The 20,348-nt window shown below is 43.2% G+C and overlaps 1 protein-coding gene across 1 annotated transcript; it reads left to right on the top strand.

Annotated features, from left to right (window-relative positions):
* The first annotated feature begins 317 nt into the window (after nucleotides 1-317).
* On the top strand, nucleotides 318-19,509 carry LOC143131642 (high affinity cGMP-specific 3',5'-cyclic phosphodiesterase 9A-like). Its single transcript, XM_076291265.1, has 18 exons — nucleotides 318-386; nucleotides 3,185-3,255; nucleotides 3,462-3,539; nucleotides 3,855-3,898; nucleotides 4,786-4,840; nucleotides 5,116-5,186; nucleotides 5,315-5,402; nucleotides 5,531-5,612; nucleotides 5,916-5,990; nucleotides 7,543-7,629; nucleotides 8,512-8,616; nucleotides 8,986-9,068; nucleotides 10,970-11,126; nucleotides 13,849-13,962; nucleotides 14,407-14,511; nucleotides 14,951-15,079; nucleotides 15,399-15,494; nucleotides 19,459-19,509. Exons 1-18 carry the CDS (start codon nucleotides 318-320, stop codon nucleotides 19,507-19,509), a joined length of 1,560 nt encoding a protein of 519 aa, XP_076147380.1.
* The last annotated feature ends 839 nt before the right edge of the window (nucleotides 19,510-20,348 follow it).

Raw genomic sequence — 20,348 nt, 5'->3', positions numbered from 1 at the left:
TTAATTAACACAAAAACGTTGCCTGGTGTCCCTTTAACTAACGCCTTGTGCTGTGTGTTCAGTGGTCAGATGATCCAAGCACAGCCCAGTTGACTCTAACCCCTGCGCTGTGTGTTGACAGGAGCGGAAGGCAGGAGAGGAACACAAATACCCCCGAGCAGAGGAACTCCGAAAGAGAGAGAGGCGGTAGGGCAGTTAAAAGAGAGAGAAGGGTGAAAGCAACAGGGGCATCGGGGGCATCCGGCTGGACATCCTGCTGGGGGTGGAACAGGGGCACAACAGGTCCTTAATCGGGCTATAGAGGGACGGCTGTCACCATGGGGTCCAGTTCCTCATCCTACACCCCAAAATCCATCTATCTGGACGTGGACGGAAAAGTCCAGAAGGTGAGCAGCTGCTGTCATCCCCCAGAAACATTCAAACATATTTCAAGGCAAGGCAAGTTAAAGTGTAAATGTCAGGTTAAAAAACATTTTTGACAAATGAAGGGACATGAAGCAAGATAGTAGTGAGTAGTGATTTTTCTTGAATGTATGTCATGCTAGAGTCTACTACCTGCCTGACATAAAAAATATCCTGATACATATTTTCTTTACTGGCAACCATTATTGATCTTAAAATGTGATGAAGAGGATATGGGTAAGTAGCAATGCTTGAAAATGCCAGTTGTCACTTGCCATCAGATATATAGCCTAAACTAAGTAGAATCAGTAAGCAACTCATTAGTCTGTGTTCAGCCAACCATGGGCATATATGCTTCCTGCTTTAGAGACCTGACTATAAAACCATCAGTGTATATGGGCTACCACACATTTGCTCTTTATATATCCATCTGCTTATCAACTAATGTTAGCTATAGACAGACTATTAATTTGCTTACTGATTCTACTTAACTTGTTGTATATGAAAGCCTATGTGTACGTCTACACAACTGCCATTTTGAAGCCATGATACATACTAATAGTGATCTGATCCTACTCGCACCCCTAATCAATTTCTCAGTGATGGCCATGATTTACCTAAGTAGCCTATTTGTCTTTACTTTGTCCCTGCCAGTCAGGCTCATGCTCATGCATATGAACAACTGGTATGTCATTATCAGTGTAGGCTACAAGAAAATGCAGTTAAAACCCAATCTCTCCTATAAAACCCGTTGCCATTGACAGCGGTAATTATGTTTGCAGTGGTAATTACATTAATTTATTTTACCGTAGAACGTTGGGAAATCCTATTCAAGTCAATGGAGCGTTCTACTAGCATTGTAAAGAACCGTATAATAACTGTAAATATTGTTCTATTGCATTTAAAGTTGATTTTTCAAGAAAAAACACTACTCACTACTATCTTGCTTCATGTCCCTTCATTTGTCAAAAATGTTTTTTAACCTGACATATAGGCCTACACTTTATTTTTTTATTTTTTTAATTTATATAGACTATTTCATACACAGGGGTAATTCAATGTGCTTTACATAAACAAAAGCAAAGAATAATAGTCAATAAATGTAAACATAATAACAAATTGTTTTATAGAAATAAAAATTACAAAAAAAAATTGTTACAAAAAGTAAAGTACATATAGAATAACTAAGACATATTTCAGTTGTCGCTTTCTCTCTTGGAAATCCCATACAAGCTCAAGACATTGTCTCATTTTTACGGTAATTTCTCAACTATTAGCTGCGGCTTATACATTGATTTTGCTAAATTTCTTCAGCTATGAGGTTAATACACAGAGGCAGTTAATATGGTATATGGTTTTGTTTCTTTTAACTTGCATAAAACACTGCCCTGCGGCTTTTACACAATGCGGCTAATACACATAAAATTACTATATATTCATCTAAGAGCACATGTAGTGTGGTAAGGTTAAAGTATCACTGTGGCCATCTAAAGTATTCCTTTACTGTACAGAATAGTGATCACACTTGTTATTCGCCTTCATTTTTGAAAGTCTATGTACCGTAATTTCCCAACTATTAGCCGCGGCTTATACATTGATTTTGCAAAATTTCTTCAGCTATGAGGTTAATAATACACGGGGGTAGTTAAAATGGTATTAATATGGTTTTGTTGCTTTTTCCCACACAGGAAATTACTGTATTTATTTTTTTATTTTTAAACAGTAACACTCACAACAATAACTATAGGCCTACACAAACAATAGTAATGTCATGATAATAACATACATGAGACATATGTATAAAGAGAAAGGAAAATTTATATTTTTTATCTGTACTTCTTAGCTGTTACTTCTTATAATCTGTACATGATTGGTCTTTGTGGACTCTCCATGAATAGTAGGGTTCTCACGTGCCTGTAAAAATATCCCCTGGGAAAGAACATTTCACAGCTGCTGCTGTCAGGACCAACCTAAGGACACCTGGAAGTAGCATACCACTTGTGTGTGTGTGTGTGTGTGTGTATGTGCCCGTGTGCATATGTGTGTGTGTGTGTGTGTTTGTGTGTGTGTGTGTTTGTGTGTGTGTGCGTGCATACAGTATGTGTATGTGCCTGTGTGTGTGTGTGTGAGAGTGTGTGTGTGTCACAATACTAAAGTGACGTCAATGCTGAAGTGAAGTCAATGTGATGTACACATGCTGAATACTGTGCGAACAACACACACATACATACAAAAGGCATCTCCTTAGACATCCTCTCGTCTTTTCATCAAAATGATTCTGTAAAATAGCCTACTTATGTATCACTTCATCTGAGCTTAGACAGAAGACTGGCAAAAGAAGTGGAGCAGGTGTGTATGTTTAATTCATAAGCTCTAAGCGTTTGGCTTAGAGATAAGGGTCCAGAAGTGACCATTCCAGGCTGACACACACACACACACACACACTCTTGGACAGCCTCTGAGTGGCTCGAGGGTAGACCTGGACATGACATCTACCCACTCAAGTTCAGGATGCTGGAAATGCTCAGGCTACAAGAACACTTGTCCAGGACATCTGTTTATTTTGGTGTGTGTGGTGTGAGGTGAGTGTCTTTGTGTGTGTGTGTATGTGAGGGTGAGTGTTTGCGTGTGTGTACAGTATGTGTGTGTTTGAGGCGTAAGTGTTAACTCGAATCTCTCTCTCTGGACAAAGACAGTTTTCACTATCCTGTGTATGTGTGGGTGTTTCTCTGTGTGTGTCTTCAAATGTAATTCTGACTCGTGTCATGTCTCACACCTGCAGGTGGTGTTCAGTCGTCACTGTTCTCCATGTGACATTAAAGAACTCCTCTGTTCCTCCTCCAACATACCCAGGTCAGAGCCCACGACCTCTCACTGCCCTTCACTTCCCCTCATACTGAACTTCATTTACAATGATATTGTCCCCCCCGCAAAAAAAGAGCCTTCTGTAATGTGTAATTTTGACTGAGGTCTAAATGATGTTTAGTGTAATGACCTCTCTCTCTCTCTGTGTGTGTGTGTGTGTGTGTGTGTGTCTGTGTCTGTGTGTGTGTCTGCAGGAACACAGCCATCATGATGGTAGACCCCGAGGGGGCCCTGGTCTCAATTGACCCCACCATGCCAACTAACTCCCCCAGGTAGGTCTGCACACTATAGGTGAACCTGGCCACCATGTTCTCTAAACCTATTCTTTGAATATCTCCATTTAAAATAGGTATATTCAGGCTTCAGCATAAAACAATACAAGTACAAAGTTGTAACAATTTACAATTCACTGAATCTTGAAAATATTGTGTCACAAAATATTTAAAAATACTGAATGTTCCGCTGATCGTATGGGCCCACAAATGTAGGTGTCTTGCTTCTTCCACTGTGCCAATGAAAATATGGACTTAAGTGAGTCCTTTTATTACTTCCTGTTTCATATGACGGTGTTTCCTCTCCACATGCAGCTCCCTGTACAAGGTGGTGCCCCTGTCAACTGGACAACTTGGAGGTAGATAGTTTGCACTTATTTCTAAAGCTTTACTTTCTTCTTCTGCCTTTCGCCCTCCTGCTCCACTGTCATGACAGGCCATTCTGTGCTTACCTAGACCATTTGCTCGAAGGCTATTCTGTGGTTATACTATATGTTCTAAATCCACTCTGTGATTACTTGTTCTAAGAACACTCTGTGGTCAAATAATATGTTCTAAGGTCACTCTGTGATAGCATGTTCTAAGATTCTGTGAATGGATGTTTGAAGACCATCCTGTGATAGCATGTCCTAACTTCACTCCTTAATTACACATTCTATGACCACTTTATGGTTACATGTTCTAAGACAAGATTCAAGACCACAGTGGTTCTGTGTTAGCCTGGCGGGCCATCCTATATCATTGAAATGTATAGTCCGGAATCGAACCATTGACCTCGCTTAATCCAAGGGGCGGGCAGAGAATTGTCTTTCAAACTGCCTAGGCATGCAATAGGCCAGCGCTACGACCATATCCGTATCCGGTCGGCAAAACGGCAAATACATCCTTCTTCGAAAGGAATGACTTAAGTGCATTGTGTTACTCAACTTTCAAAGAAAAGCACAAGTCCAACTCCTCCAAAGTTGACGCCAACGCCGATTCAAACAACCGCTCTTCATTCGCCATAGCCACCTTCCTTGTTGTTCACCGTCGCAGGACTGACGTTATCCTGTTAAGCCCGCCTTAAGACTCTCTAACAAAATAGAGCGCTGTGATTGGATGAAGTCCACGGCGTCAGCCAATAGAAATCCCTATGGTTTGATACTAGACGTACAGGCTGAGCAAATTAATTTGCCGCCGCTAGGGTGCGTTTACATTTCTAGGCTAGTTCTGTGTTCTAAGGCCTTTATGTTCTGTTTCTCTGCAGAGAAGGAGGACATGTTCCAGAATGTTCTATCCCAGGTGGCTGAGCAGTTCAGCAAGTAATGGCTACATCTGACTTGTGACTTCCATGTGTTACTGTAACTACATTAACTTGATCAAAGGCAGTTTACCATGAGAGTGTTTGTTATTGCAGTGCCTTTTTCATATTCAAAGTTGAATAAAACAATGAACAACAAGATTGGTGTGATGGCTGTTGATTAAAGCACAAGAGCCACAAATGAACCAAAACTCAGCCAAAACTAGCCATTACCAATACTAGCCGATTACTGTTGCAGTAGGTGAAAGTGTGTTGCAGATGTTCTCTTTTCTGCAGGGCTTTCCGAATAAATGAGCTGAAAACAGAAGTGACCAACAGGCTAGCCATGCTTGAAAAGAGAGTGGAGTGTAAGTGTTGACCACTCAAAAAATGCATGTGTTTGAAAATCAGCAGCACTGTGGTTTTACATTCATGTTTGTATACTATTTAACATTTTACTGTCATGTATGCGATGAAGGCTATGATTGTGTTGCAGTGGAAGGCTTGAAGGTGGTAGAGATCGAGAAATGCAAGAACGATCTCAAGAAACTCCGTGATGAGATGACCTCCAGAGCAGGCGGAAGGTGCAAATTTCATCAACAACAACAACAATAATCACAACTCATGTCATTACACTGAGATCTGAACTGAGGTCAGTTCGAAGGAGAACATTTCACAGTAACTAACCTTATGTCTTGTGTCTCTTATTCAGGGTGAACTGTCCGTGCAGGTATAACTTCTCAGATGATGGGAAGAAGCTAACTCCTCGCCGTGACGTCCCTAGCTATCCAAAGGTACTGTATATTCCTCTTTGTTGGTTTTGTGTGCCTTAGGTTAGGTTTGTGTTAGCGTTGTGTTTGGTTTGTGTTAGCCTTAGGTTAGGTTTGTGTTAGTTTTGCGTTTAGGTTTTTGTTAGTTTTGTGTTGGGGTTGTGCTAGCCTTAGTTTATAGGTTTGTGTTAGCTTTGTGTTGGGGTTGTGTTAGCCGTAGGCTATGTTTGTGTTAGCTGTGTGTTATCTTTATTTGAGCTTTGTGTTAGCATGTATTAGCTCCTGAGTTTCCCAGGCCCATGCTTCTCATTGCTGTCTTTTCTCTAGTACACACTTTCTCAGGAGACCATCGAGGCTCTGAAAAAGCCCACCTTTGATGTCTGGCACTGGGAACACAATGAGGTGAGACTAAGCAGTGAGGAAAAGTGTGATCGGGGGTTTCATTACGATTGGGGGATGGTAATTCTGACACGTTACCACATGTAACTACCACACTACCAGCAACGCAAAGTTCCCGCAGCAAATCCAAAGAGGCCCCGTCTCATACACGATTACTCGTCATCATACACAATCACATTGTTTCTAGACGATATGACAACACATGGTCACTTTATTGATAAAAACAGATGACCATCACGCTGTAATTTCCAGCAGAGAGACAATAGAAAACTCAAGCACAAACCTGCACCCTTCAGTCTTTCTCTCTATTTAAGGTTGCATCACATGATGTTAATATGTCTGCAAAATAAAAGCGATATTTTCTCAACAAAGCACAAGGCTGGGGTACCTGCACCATACGCCTGCGACCCAAGTTCGATTCCCACCCTGGTCCTTTCTGGATCCCTCCTCAACCATCTTCCCCACTTGCTTCCTGTCATTCTCCACTATCCTATCTGATTAAAGGCATAAAAAGCCCCAAAAATATACATAAAAAACGAAGCACAATTGTAAATGGTCAGTGTTTCCATAAGTGGAACAATGTGATTAAATATGATTTTATCTTCTCAGTTCAGTTCAGTTCAGTTTAACTTTATTGTCCCAAAGGGAAACTTGTCTCGCAGTCAGGTACACATAAATAGCACAAGATACACAAAGACACAAGATGGGAAAAAAGACACAGGTTAATATAAGTTAAGAAAGTTAAGAAACTGTCTTATCAATCTATGTTTCTGACAGATGGTCCATGGTCTCTCCATTTTCATTTCAGATAAATGTAACAACTGATCTCCCAAAATCTGATTTTGACAGTGTATCTTCAATTGCATCCACCAAAAACTGTGGTAGATAAATTGAGGGGGTCAGAATGTTAAGGGAGGGCATCTGAGGCTTCTGAGAGGGCATACGCATAGTCCACATTTAACATTATAAATGCTTGTATTTTGTTATTGCTTGAACTTGCACCGATGTCCTCACCTCAAACAAACTCTAAAAATAATCCTGATATTTGCAATATTTGTGAGTTTAAGCGATATTTGCGTATTTCCGTATTTTGGCTTTGGGCTTGTAACCGAAGGGTTGTCGGTTCAATCCCCGACCAGTAGGAAAAATGTGGGAAGGGGAAAATGGTTGAGCACTCTGAGTTAGTGTGTGCTTCAGCTCACTGTGTGTTCACTGTGTGCTGTGTGTGTTTCACTAATTCACGGATTGGGATACATGCCAAATTTTCCTCACGGGATCAAATGAGTATATATACTTATACTTCCATTACTCATTTTTCATTTCACATTTTAGATTTGCTCTTTTTCAATGTTAATGGAAACACACCTCTGATGCTTTTTGCCGTTTAACACAAGCAGAGTGTCTTCCTGTCTGATGGCTTTTACAGTTTAACACACACAGAGTGTCTTTCTTTCTGATGGCTGTTGCAGTTTAACCCACACAAAGTGTCTTTCTGTCTGATGGCTTTAACAGTTTAACACACACAGTGTGTATTTCTATTTGATGGCTGTTGCAGATGCTGAGCTGTCTGGAGTACATGTATCACGACCTCGGGCTGGTGAAGGAGTTCAACATGAACCCCATCACGCTCAAGCGCTGGCTGGTGAGAGTACGCTTTGAACCATTAAATAAACAACACCTTTGAACCACTGAATAACATGTTAAGACTTTAAACCATAACACAATAAATGGCTAAATGACACATTTGAACTCGTACTGGGATAGCTCTACCTTTAACATCTTGTACTGAGATAACACTACCTATATTATATCATACTGGGATAACACTACCTTTATCATCTGTGGTAGCATAGTGGTTAAGGAGCTGGGCTAGCATGTAGTAGCCAGCAAAGTTGTGGGTTCAATTCCTGGATTCCACCTTTGTGTCCTTGGCACTTAACTCCAAGTTGCTCTGGGTACAACGGCCCCTTGTCATATATAACACATAGGGAAGTCACTTTGGATAAAAGTGTCTGCTAAATGAATAAATGTAAGGGACTGTTTGTTATTTATTGAAGGGGCCACCAGAGGGATTTTGAGTGCTTCAGTCAAAAGTTGCATGACCCTCCCTTGCCTGCTAGAAATTGTTCAATGACCCTCCGACAGAATTGTCAAAAAAGACATGACCCTCCCCTGCCAATTGTCGCTGTCTTCCGCCCGCGCTGCTTTGCGCCACGAAGACACACTGTGATAACGTTCTTAAATCAATCTCTCTCCCGGGAGCTTGCATGCTACCAGTCCTTCCTTTTCAAATGTGTTGCACCTGTTTGCACAATTTCACAAATAATCATATGTGATTAATAATGTGACAAATAATCCCTGTGCACGGGGACCGAAACATGCCAACACTTTCTTGAGCATCTTACATTTCCATCTTATGTTTCCCAAACCACTGACCTCAGAGTGTGGCGATGTTTGTTTTATACTGCTGATGTGAAGTGGTTAGCTAGCACTACATGTTTGCCATTTTGTTCGTGTCTGGTAGCTAGCCATCCAGGAGAACTACAGGAACAACCCCTTCCATAACTTCCGCCACTGCTTCTGTGTCAGCCAGATGATGTATGGCATGATTCACCTCTGCAACCTGCAGGTAACACACACACACACACACACACACACACACACACATACACACACACACACACACACACACACACACACTCACACACACAAAACCCCACTGATTTATCTTCTCGGGAGGTAAAAAAAACACAGAACCCTATTTATTTCTTTAACCTCCAGGTGCGTAAAACACATACACACACAAACACACACACACACTTTTTCTCCCAAGATGATGCCAGTAGCAATTATGTTCACAGAATGGCAGTCAGTGGAAAAACTGAATCCCCAAGGAATGCCAGCTTAATAACTAGCAAGGCATAGAAAATCTGGTTTGGTGTGATTGTGTGTTTGCCTTGATTATGTGTTGGTGTGTGGTGTGTGTTTTTTCCCGCAGGAGAAGCTGACTTTGACAGACCTGGGGGTGTTGATGACGGCCGCTGTTTGTCATGACCTAGACCACCCGGGATACAATAACACGTAAGACTTCCCCTCTGATTTCTACCTGTCACCACTCACCAGAATGCTGCAATCTGCTTTAGTGGGATCTGTCAGGGCTTCACAGCTGATACCCTGTTTCACATGCAGGCATTAAAGTAAATCACACTAACATGGATATTTGTCATTTGTAATTTATTTATTTAAAATAGGGACTTATAGGGAATTATAACCAGTGGCTAATTTCCATCTTTAGTCCCATGGGCAGGTTGATGGTCCCTAATAAATTAAAATAAGTTAAGCACATAAAACAACACTAACAATAATAAACAACAAACAAACAATCAATGTACAAATCAAACAATGTTATGTCAGCAGTTTTGATTTTCCAGTAACCATGTTCGGTGAATGAGGTAAGAGTTGACAGTTCATGTATTGCACCTGGTACTGTATTTCAGGTTTGAAATGCTCTATAAGAGAATACAGCTTGTCCTAAATGGGACTAAGCAATCCCCTCTTGAACCTACTCTGGTTTGCCTGTGTGGATTGACCTTTTTAATACAATGTTTTATTACACGGCTCTTCATAATGCTAGTAGAATACCCATTGGCTTGAATGGGATTTCCCAAAGTTCTACGGTAAAATTCATTTATCACCCGGAGAGAAGAAATACTCTTTTCTGATTGGCTGGCGGCGTGGCCTTTAATTCTGAATAACAGGACACCGTTCCATATCAATGCTTATGAATGGTAACTATAACAACCATAGTAGGACTACTGTTGCAGGCTTCACAACAAAGGAATCAACTGTAAACAAGCTAACTGTCCATGCTCGAGTTGCCTCGGGCGTGCACGGAGTTTTTTGCCACTCGCCCTCGTCCATTAATTCCGTATAACAGGACACCTCGGCGGCCGTTATCCCTTACGTAAATACCGCTGCAAACATATAATTACCGCTGTCAATGGCATCGGGTTTTGTGCTTCTGATACGTCTTTCATATCACTACGCAAGGACTGGAACTTCATTCAAAAGTGAAAGCAGACGGTTGATCAGCTGTGTTCTAAAGAATGTTTGATTCAAGTTCAGCATGTGTTGATGCGAACTATTTGTTTCTCAGCAAATGCCACGATGAACGGTAACAAAAAGGCTAGGCTATGTAGGCTAAAGTCATATCGTGGGGAGTTTATTATTTCGTTTTGGCAAGTAGCTGTGTAAAGGGGGGTAATGTATAGAATGCCGGTCATTACCTCCGCTGCGCGTCGGGGTCTGGTTCACCCTGTCGGGACTTATTATGACCGCCGCGCAGCGAAGCGGCGGTCATATAGGTTTAGTCAGATTTTTTTTTATTATTTTTTATTTTTATTTATTTATTTATTTTTTCGCATGCCCAAATTTCCGTCAATGAGTCCCGGGACACTGAAAGACCAGGGTACACGAAACTTGGTGGGCATGTAACCCCACATGGATAGCATGGAACCATCGTTTTTCGTTTTGATCTGTAGCCCCCCCCCGCTGGACTGGACCCCCCGAAAGGAGGGTAGGGCAGATACAGTTTTCTGTGAATATCTCGAAAACCGTAGGGTTTAGGAGGACCATTTTTTTTGTATGTTGATCTCAAGGGGCCATGTTAACCCATTTCATGTATATTCTGTTCTTATCAGCTGTTCACTGATGTTTTTCTGGTCCACAAAAGTTGCCTTTCTCTACTTCTGTTTGTCAAACTTGCCAAAAAATAAGACTTATGGACACCTGCAAAGAAATATACTGTAATTTCATCTCTTCTCCTGAGATTAATGCGTGTGTGTGTGTGTGTGTGTATGTGTGTATTCATTCATGTGTGTCTGTATAATCATCTGTGCATGTAACTGTGTGCATGCATGTGTATGCGTGTGTGTGTGTGTGTGTGTGTGTATGTGTGTATGTGTGTGTGTGTGTTTGTGTAGGTATCAGATAAATGCGCGCACAGAGTTGGCTGTGCGCTATAATGACATCTCTCCTCTGGAGAACCACCACTGCGCTGTGGCCTTCCAGATCCTCTCTCTCCCCGAGTGCAACATCTTCGCCAACGTAGAGCCTGAGGCCTATAAGCAGATCCGACAGGTACACAGGAGGATGTGTCCGTGTGTGTGCATGTGTGTGTGTACGTGTGTGTACGTGTGTGTCACTGCTCTCTGCCCGAGTGCAACATCTTCGCCAACGTAGAGCCTGAGGCCTATAAGCAGATCCGACAGGTACACAGGAGGATGTGTCCGTGTGTGTGCATGTGTGTGTGGATGTGTGTGTCACTGCTCTTTGCTTTCTCTCTTTCTTTTTTCTCTTCCCCCATGTTCTCCCATTCTGCTTCCTTCCTTCTCTATTCCACCACCTCTCCCTCTCTCAGACCTTCTCATTCCTTCCCATCCAGCTTCTCCAGCTAGTCTTCCTCTTTTTAATTAATGTCTGACTTCTCTCTCTCTCCCTCACCCCGCTCCTCTCTCACACACACACACACACACACACACACACACACACACACACACACACACACGCCTCTCCTTCTCTAGGAGGTTTTAATATGGGCTGGTTTTATTTTTATTATGACCGCCGCGCAGCGAAGCGGCGGTCATATAGGTTTAGTCAGATTTTTTTTTTTTATTTATTTTTTTTTTTTCGCATGCCCAAATTTCCGTCAATGAGTCCCGGGACACTGAAAGACCGGGGTACACGAAACTTGGTGGGCATGTAACCCCACATGGATAGCATGGAACCATCGTTTTTCGTTTTGATCTGTAACCCCCCGGCTTGACTGGACCCCCCGAAAGGAGGGTAGGGCAGACACAGTTTTCTGTGAATATCTCGAAAACCGTGGGGTTTAGGAGGACCATTTTTTTTTTGTATGTTGATCTCAAGGGGCCATGTCAACCCATTCCATAACCACTCATTTCATGTATAGCGCCACCTAGTTAAACACAAAAAAGTAAAAATGAGGTGTTGTAATTGAAGGTATCTGTGACCTAACATAGTCAAAACTGCACGAAATTGGAAGTGTAGGATCATTATGACACCCTCTGTATGCACGCCAAATTTTGTGGAATTCCGTTCATGGGGGGCCACACAATAAATTAATTTATGTTACTATACACCAACTGGCCTGTAGGTGGCCGGAGACAGTTTTCTGTGAATATCTCGAGAACCGTAGGGCCTAGGAGGTCCATCTTTTTTATGTATGTTGGTCTTAAGGGGGCATGTCAACCCATCCCATTACCACTTATTTCATGTATAGCGCCACCTAGTTAAAAATTAAAAAGCAAAAAAGTAGGTGTTTTCATCACAATGTCTCTGGCTGACAAGGTTAAAACTGCACGAAATTAAAAGTGTAGGATCATTATGACATCCTCCGAATGCATGCCAAGTTTTGTGTACTTTCGTTCATGGGGGGCCTTACAATAAAATAATTTATGTGTACATTTAGTGACGTACACCAACAAGGATTCCCGGGACACTGAAAGACCGGGGTACACGAAACTTGGTGGGCATGTACCCCCACATGGATAGCATGGAACCGTCATTTTTCGTTTTGATCTGTAGCCCCCCCGCTGGACTGGACCGCCCGAAAGGAGGGTAGGGCAGACACAGTTCTCTGTGAATATCTTGAGAACTGTAGGGCCTAGGATGACCATTTTTTTCCGTATGTTTGCCTCCAGGGGTCATGTTAACCCATTTCATGTGCACAAACAGATACACACACACACACACACATACATTCACAGTAATCATACGTATGACACATACTCACACAGTAGACATATGTACGCTTGCATGCACAGGTACATACGCAGGCACAAACACAAGCACGCACACCCACACACACACACACCCACACACACACACACACACACACACTCACACACACACACACACACACACACACACACACACACACACACACACACACATAACATAAACATAACACAAACAATCAAGAATTTCTCAGAATTATAAACAGGCAAGATGGAGGTGGGATTGTATAAAATTAATTTTACATGTGAAATCTATTAACTAATCATGTTTTGGTACTTGTTGTCTAGCAGATACCAGTGAGAATTGAGTGTGGATAATGCAATTTAGTGAGACAGTTAGAATCATATAGGCCTTTCAGCGTGATTTCTTTTTGTGGAAAAAATGTGCTGGACTGTGCGGCGGTCATATTTTGTACCGCTCTGCGGTACATCTAGTTTGGTTTTCTTTTTGATTATCAATAAAGGAACTTTAAAAGTCAAAGTCTCTCTCTCTCTCTCCATCTCTCTCCATCATTGTCCACCATCTCTCCATCTTCCCCCTCTTTCATTCCCTCCCTCCCTCTCTCTCTCTCTCCTTCCTTCCCTCCATCTCTCTACCTCTCTTTGCGTCTTTCTTCTCTTTGTCTCTCCCCCCATCTCCTTCTTTCTTGTCCCGCTCTACTAGTCCCTCTCCGTATTTCACCCTCTCTTTCTCTTCTTCCCTTTCCCCATCTCTCTCCTAATTTCTCCACCCTCTCTCCTCTCTCTCTCCCTCCCTTTGTCCCCATCTCTCCCTCTCTACTTCTTTCTCCACCCTATCTCTCTCTCTCTCTCTCCTCCTCTCTCCTTCCCTTTGCCCCATCTCTCCCCCTCTCTCTCTCTCCCTCTCTCTCTCTCTCTCCCCCTCTCTATATCCCTTTGCCTCATGTCTCCCCCTCTCTCTCCTTCTTTCTCCACCCTCTAGCCCCCTCTCTCTCTCTCTCTCTGACTATATTACAGTATTTTTACAGTTAGCACTCACACGTGTGGTTTTGGTTAATGAGGGCCATGCTTCTCATGTGCAGGCCATCATCACCTTGATCTTAGCCACAGACATGGCACGACATGGCGAGATACTGGATTCTTTCAAGCACAAAGTGGACAATTTCGACTTCACCAACGAGGAGCACGTCACGTGTGTGAGTCGGGCTGCCACAGGGCAGGGCAGCAATTTCAGGGTCATTTACACACATTCACATGTGCACACACACACACACACACACACACACACACACACACACACACACACACACACACACACAAAGACACACACACACTGATATACACAAGCAGACACACACAGGCACACAGACACGCACACAGACAGAAAGAAATTGAAGTAGGCCCTCAATGAGCCCTTCAGTCGTGAGGTGGGGAAAAGGTGCATGTCTGGATACATTAAAAGGCTTCTTTGTTTTTCGCTAAACTGAGTCTCTGTGTGTGTATGTGTGTGTGTGTGTGTGTGTGTGTGTGTGTGTGTTTGTTTGTGTGTGCATATATGTGTGTGTGTGTGTGTGCGTGCTGTATGTGTATGTGTCTGTGTGTGTGTGTGTCTGTCTGTGTGTGTTTGCTTGTCTCCATAGTTGAAAATGGTCCTGATCAAATGCTGTGACATCTCTAATGAGGTGCGGCCGACGGAAGTGGCAGAACCGTGGGTGGACTGTCTGCTAGAAGAATACTTCATGCAGGTGACTCCCCTCCCGTGTGTGTGTGTGTGTGTGTGTATGTATGCCGCATTGCCTGCTCCCCAGCCTGGGCTAAATCTGGACTGAATTACAATAATCATAATAATATTTAGTTATATAATACCTATCGGACAAGAGCCCAAGTTGGTTTCAGTGGGCATTGGATACAACTAGTATTGATTAGCCTGGTCTGAATTGACTAAACCCTGATCTGAAACACTAAACTCTGGTCTGAACAGAGTACCACTGGTATCCTGGTCAGTGTGTGTGTGTGTGTGTGTGGAGCCCCATGTTGTCGTTTTTTAATTACATTTTGGGAGATACTCCGGTGTACAGACATTCTCTTTTCGACCTTATCGTACACCTTGTCCTGTAACTGGCCTAAAGTGTGTGTGTGTGTGTGCATGTGTCCCACTACTAACCTGACTGATCTCTCCCCCAGAGTGACCGGGAAAAGTCAGAAGGTCTCCCAGTTGCCCCCTTCATGGACCGAGAAAAAGTCACCAAGCCAACGGCTCAGATCGGATTCATCAAGTTTGTGCTCATTCCCATGTTTGAGACAGTCATGAAGGTCAGAGCGCCTTGTCAGGACTGTGTGTGTGTGTCTGTGTGTGTGTGTCTGTGGATGTGTGTGTGTCTGTGTGTGTGTCTGTGTGTTTGTGTGTGTGCGTGTGTGTGCGTGTGTGTGTGTGCGTCCGTGCATGTGTTTTTGTGTGTGTGTGTCATGAAGGTGAAGTCGTCTAATCAGGGGACCCTAGAAAATGATCAGATTTCATAAATATTACCTGAAAAAGAAGCCTCTGCTGCCTTCTCTAAGTGTGTGTGTGTGTGTATGTGTGTGTGTGTGTGTGTGTGTGTGTGCGCGCATGTTTGTGTGTGTGTGTTTGTAGCTCTTTCCCCAGATAGAGGAGATCATGGTCCAGCCCCTCAGGGACTCCCGTGATCACTACGAGGAACTCAAGCAGATTGATGACGCCATGACCGAGGTACAACCTCCCCTCTGGAATCTCTCTGTCATGTCCCTCCCCAACACAGACACACAAACTTACACATTACCCCCAGACCCGGCGGCAGACACAGATTCACGGATGGGCATTACACCTTTCCAGGGGGGGCACGGGAACTTAAATTGATCACGGTAGTTTAAGCTTACACTTGACAAAACATTCTAATATGAAAATGTAGATGCAATTGTTGTAAAATGGTGCAGCTCCTTTAAGAGAGCCCCGTGTGCAGGGATGGAGAGAGAGAAAGCGAGAGGGGATATGTCCTGAGATGCATGTGGAAAAAGTAGACGTGCTGTTGAGATTGGAGCTAGTCATATTCAAAATAATGCAAAAATAAATCCGCAGATAAAACCAAAATCCTCGTTCAACAACAGATAGATAGCACTCTCTTTCAGATAGAGTGTTAGGGAGTTAGCCCCGAAGTTACGGATAACTTCGTCCCTGGAGTGGTAATGCTTCCTGTTCTCAGACTAGCTCAGAAGAAAAAACAGTAACGCTATCAAACAAACCGAGAAACTACTAGGCCTACCTCTACTAACTACGATATGAGATATAGCCTACCTGCGAGCCGCTAAGCATATTTGTCATCGGATGACAGGGGTTAGTGCAGAAGTGAAGTAGACTGCGCCATGTAACCTTCTCTCCATTTAGGTGATGGGCTTACCGAATGTTCCTGATTGATTAGCTACGGAATAATACAGATTTTTGCAGATTGCTACTTGCTAGATTGACAAACGTATAATATAGGCCTACATTTAATAAGTGTTCAAAATCAATCTATGGGATTGAGGTTGGTTGGAGCAGACAAGCTCGTCCAGGGCGGGCACAGATGACTTCCAGGACGGACCTGGCCCCCCAAAGCCCCCCCATGCCGCCGGGACTGATTACCCCCACTAATATGTTGTCCCACCGTCCACATATTACCCCCCCTCCCACACACACACATACACACATCACTCCCCATACACACACACACACATCACCCCTCATACACACACACATATATACCTCCCCTCCCACACACACACACACACACACACACACACACACACACACATCAACTCACCCACACACACATATATCACTCCCTATACACACACACACACACACACACACACACACACACACACATCCCCCCTCATACACACACACATATATACCCCCCCTCCCACACACACTGTACTTCCCTCACATCCCTCATCTGCTTTGCTCGCCGTCTGCTGACCCTCGTCCACCCCGTCTACTCTCACCTCTTACAAATGTGTTCCCGTTTTAGACATGCACATCCGAGCAGCCCCTAATTTTCTGCACCAGCCTGATTAGTGTTCAAGGACCAATTCCATCAAATTACCCTGACAATAAGAGCACTTACAGAGACACAAGCACACACACACACACACACACACACATGACTGAGTGACTCACTTCCTCATACGGTCCACAAACATACACTGTCTCACACACACACACACACACACACACACACACACACACACACACACACACACATAGGCTACGTTCAGACTGCAGCCGAAAGTGGCCCAAATCTGATTTTTGGGGTTCAAGTGACCAGGTCAGACTTCTTCAGTAGTGTGAACACTCAAATCTTGCCCAGATCTGATTTTTTCAAGTCAGATTTAGACCATTTCCATATGTGGTCCTGAATCAGACCCAGGTCTGATTTTTTTCAATGCGGCCGCAGTGTAAACAACCAAGGGGGATTTGACTTTTATTTCAATTTTCAATTTCAATTTATTGTGCTTATATAGCGCCAAAACATTACACATGTATCATGGCGCTTTACAGAATGTAGGCAATCAGAGAAAAAGAAAAGAGGGAGAAAAGAAAAGGAAGAAAGAAAGAAGGAAGGTCCATGGGTAACAGGGGCGAGGAAAAACTCCCTAGAATTGGAGATACATATAGGAAGAAACCTCGAGCAGATCCACGACTCAAGGGCCTGACCCATCTGCCTAGGGTCAATACGGACAGTAAGGTCTGTAAACAATGACAAATGCATATGATAGTCAGGTGTGGAGAATAGGACATGGTGTTTAAAGCACCTGAGGTGAAAGTTACAAGAGGTGGGATGATTACGTATCCGGTATGATAAAGCATTAATCATGATTTAGTGAGAGAAAGTGCGATAGTCCGGCGTCGGAATTGTCCAGGAAAGAAAGTTGTCAGGGGGCAAGTGGTGGGTCAGCAGACAGGCCAGAATCCGGGCAGAGTTGTCATAGGCAGGTGATGGGGCTGTACAGGCCAGGAATCCAGGTAGGGTAGGACAGTAATACAGCAGTCAAAGATGGGACTTCAGGTGGGATGGGTAAGAGGGCCAGGCACACGGATGGTTGATGACTGGTGATGATATACCTCACAAGTGAGGTACAGTAAGGGAGAAGAAAGAGAAATGTAGAATGGGTTAGTATTACTTGAAATCAATGTGGTTAATGTCAATAAGTGATCAGTGGTGCTATATATTGTTACAGTAAATCATAGTGAGAATGGGCAAGAGAGGGAGAGTTGAGAGAAAGAGAGAAGAGGAGAGAGAAGGGGAGAGAGGAGAGGGGTTGTATGGCGTGGCACATGAGAAGTCCATGACGGCACTATATGCTATAGCAGCATAACTAAGGCATGGTGAGGGGTAGTCGACAACAGCGCAGGTACTGTATGGTCAGTGACCACCATCGCACGTGCAACTGGGGTGCCAGTCACACGAGGACTCAGCAGGGTGGTCCATTCCAAAATCCCCGAGATGGGTGAAGTTCCACACCGCACCATACCTAATTATGGAGGCAGTAAAGAGGTATGTTTTAAGTCTAGACTTAAAAATAGGGAGGGTGTCTGCTAATCGAATTGAGGAAGGGAGATTATTCCAGAGGAGGGGTGCGCGATAGCTGAAAGCTCTGCCACCTACTGTAGTTTTTGAGATTCTTGGAATTACAAGAAGGCCAGTATTCTGTGATCGTAGCGGTCTAGGCGTGTAATAGGGGACTAGGAGATCTTTAATATATTCTGGTGCCTGGCCATTAATGGCTTTGTATGTTAGAAGTAATATTTTGAAGTCAATGCGACTTTTAACAGGCAGCCAATGTAGAGATGCCAGATTAGGGGAAATATGTTCATATTTTTTAGTACTAGTGAGTGTGCGAGCAGCTGCATTTTGTATAAGCTGTAAGCTCTTTAGACAGGTATTATTGCAGCCTGTTCTCTAAGATCTATTTGACTTTTACGTCAATCTGCATCGACATTCGTCACAATTATGCGCCGCGGGAGTTAGCTGATGTCATTGTTATTGTTCTTTTGCGCATGCGGGCCAGTTCAAAACCGCAAACAGTTCACACTGGAATCTGATATAGACCACATTTTAAAAGGTAATGTGAACAGCCAAACAAAAAAAAATGAGCAAAAATTAGCATTAAGACTTGCGGTGTGAACGTAGCCTATACACACACACACACACACACACCAGTGTGTGTTTTCAGCGTCAGGTTGTGTGTGTGTATGTGTGTGTGTGTGTGTGTGTGTGTTGTCGTTGAGCTTGTGAGGTTCAGCTCTTACTGAAAGTAGCCACCAGGGGTCAGTGTACTAAAGAAGACACAGAGAGAAACATGTTCATGCATTCACGGCCTGGTCTAAACGGAGCACAGGGATAGATCATTACTACCCCACCTCTTTCTCTCTTTCTCTCTCTCTCTCTCTCTCTCTCTCTTTCTCTCTCTTTCTCATTTTCTCTTTATGTCTCGCATTGTGCTAGCTTATCGGTGTGTGCACAGCCTAGATTAAGAATATGGGGCTAGATCATTACCTCCACCTCTCCCTCTCTCTCTCTCCCTCTCTCTCTCATATGGGGCTAGATCATTACCCCCACCTCTCTCTCTCTATCTCTCTCTCTCTCTCTCTCTCGCCGTGTGCTAACATAAAGGTGTGTCTTTTGTTCAATGAGGCACAGAAGAAAAAAACTGAGAATATGTCACTAGGAGGGAAGAAGAAGTGAGCTTTACGAGCCGTGCTGTGAAGTGCTATGTGGTGAGAGTGTAAGTAAGCGTCCTGCTGGTTGTGGTGTGCAGAGTGACCTCTCCTCTCTTCTTTTCTTGTTCTTCTCTCTTTCCCTCTCTCACTAATCTCACCCTCTGCTAAGAGTAATGAGCACCCATCTTTGTGAGAGCACACAGTCTTCTCCAACACAGAAACATCATCACTAATGGCCAAATCTCCTCTGTTGATTATGCAATCTCATTTAAGCTACTCACACAGTTTCAAAGTAATGTCTGTAATTACTTGTCCAGTTCCCTATTGGATGACCTGTGGTCTCTCTAACTACCATAATAGCCAGAATAATCATATATATACTATAATAACCAGTAATGGAAAAAAAATCAATTTGCATATGCCACAATCATTGTAGACTCTGGGTTGGCCATGCTAAATGCTGTGTTTTGGATCTTTCTAGATGTTTTGGTTATTTGGGATGTCAGAGTTGCTTATTCAAAAAAGCAGAGAGACACAACAGCTCTGCAAATCAAAGAGCTACAGCGAGTTCTTTTTTTTAACTCAGCAGATTTTATATTAGACTAAAATTATATTTATATTAGACCTCCGAATCAAAGGAGGAGCTCTTTGTATGTAATGACTGGCATATTGCTTTTGAAGTTTAGAAGTGTCAATGGGAATATTTGTGCTGTCACAAAGAGACCAGATTGATCTCTGTGTGTGTGTGTGTGTGTGTGTGTGTGTGTGTGTGTTTTCGGTGTATATTTCTCCTTGTGCTGTGTGCTAACCGGTTTCATTGTATATTTTATTTTTAAGGTGGACTGGCAGTATCTGTTCTCTTAC

The sequence above is a fragment of the Alosa pseudoharengus genome, unplaced genomic scaffold (assembly GCF_046254945.1).
Source record: "Alosa pseudoharengus isolate Yale_2024_CS ecotype anadromous, Long Island Sound unplaced genomic scaffold, YU_APseudo_1.1 YU_APseudo_1.1_scf_18, whole genome shotgun sequence".
NCBI classification, from domain to species: domain Eukaryota; kingdom Metazoa; phylum Chordata; class Actinopteri; order Clupeiformes; family Clupeidae; genus Alosa; species Alosa pseudoharengus.
Note: the sequence above shows the minus strand (reverse complement) of the source record. Positions and strands in the feature narration are given on the sequence as shown.

Coding starts and splice junctions, on each gene's coding strand:
- LOC143131642 (XM_076291265.1), top strand. CDS start 318: ATGGGGTCCAGTTCCTCATCCTACACCCCAAAATCCATCTATCTGGAC. Junction 9,069..10,969: donor CACCCGGGATACAATAACAC/GTAAGACTTCCC, acceptor GTGTTTGTGTAG/GTATCAGATAAATGCGCGCA. Junction 15,495..19,458: donor TTGATGACGCCATGACCGAG/GTACAACCTCCC, acceptor TTGTTCAATGAG/GCACAGAAGAAAAAAACTGA.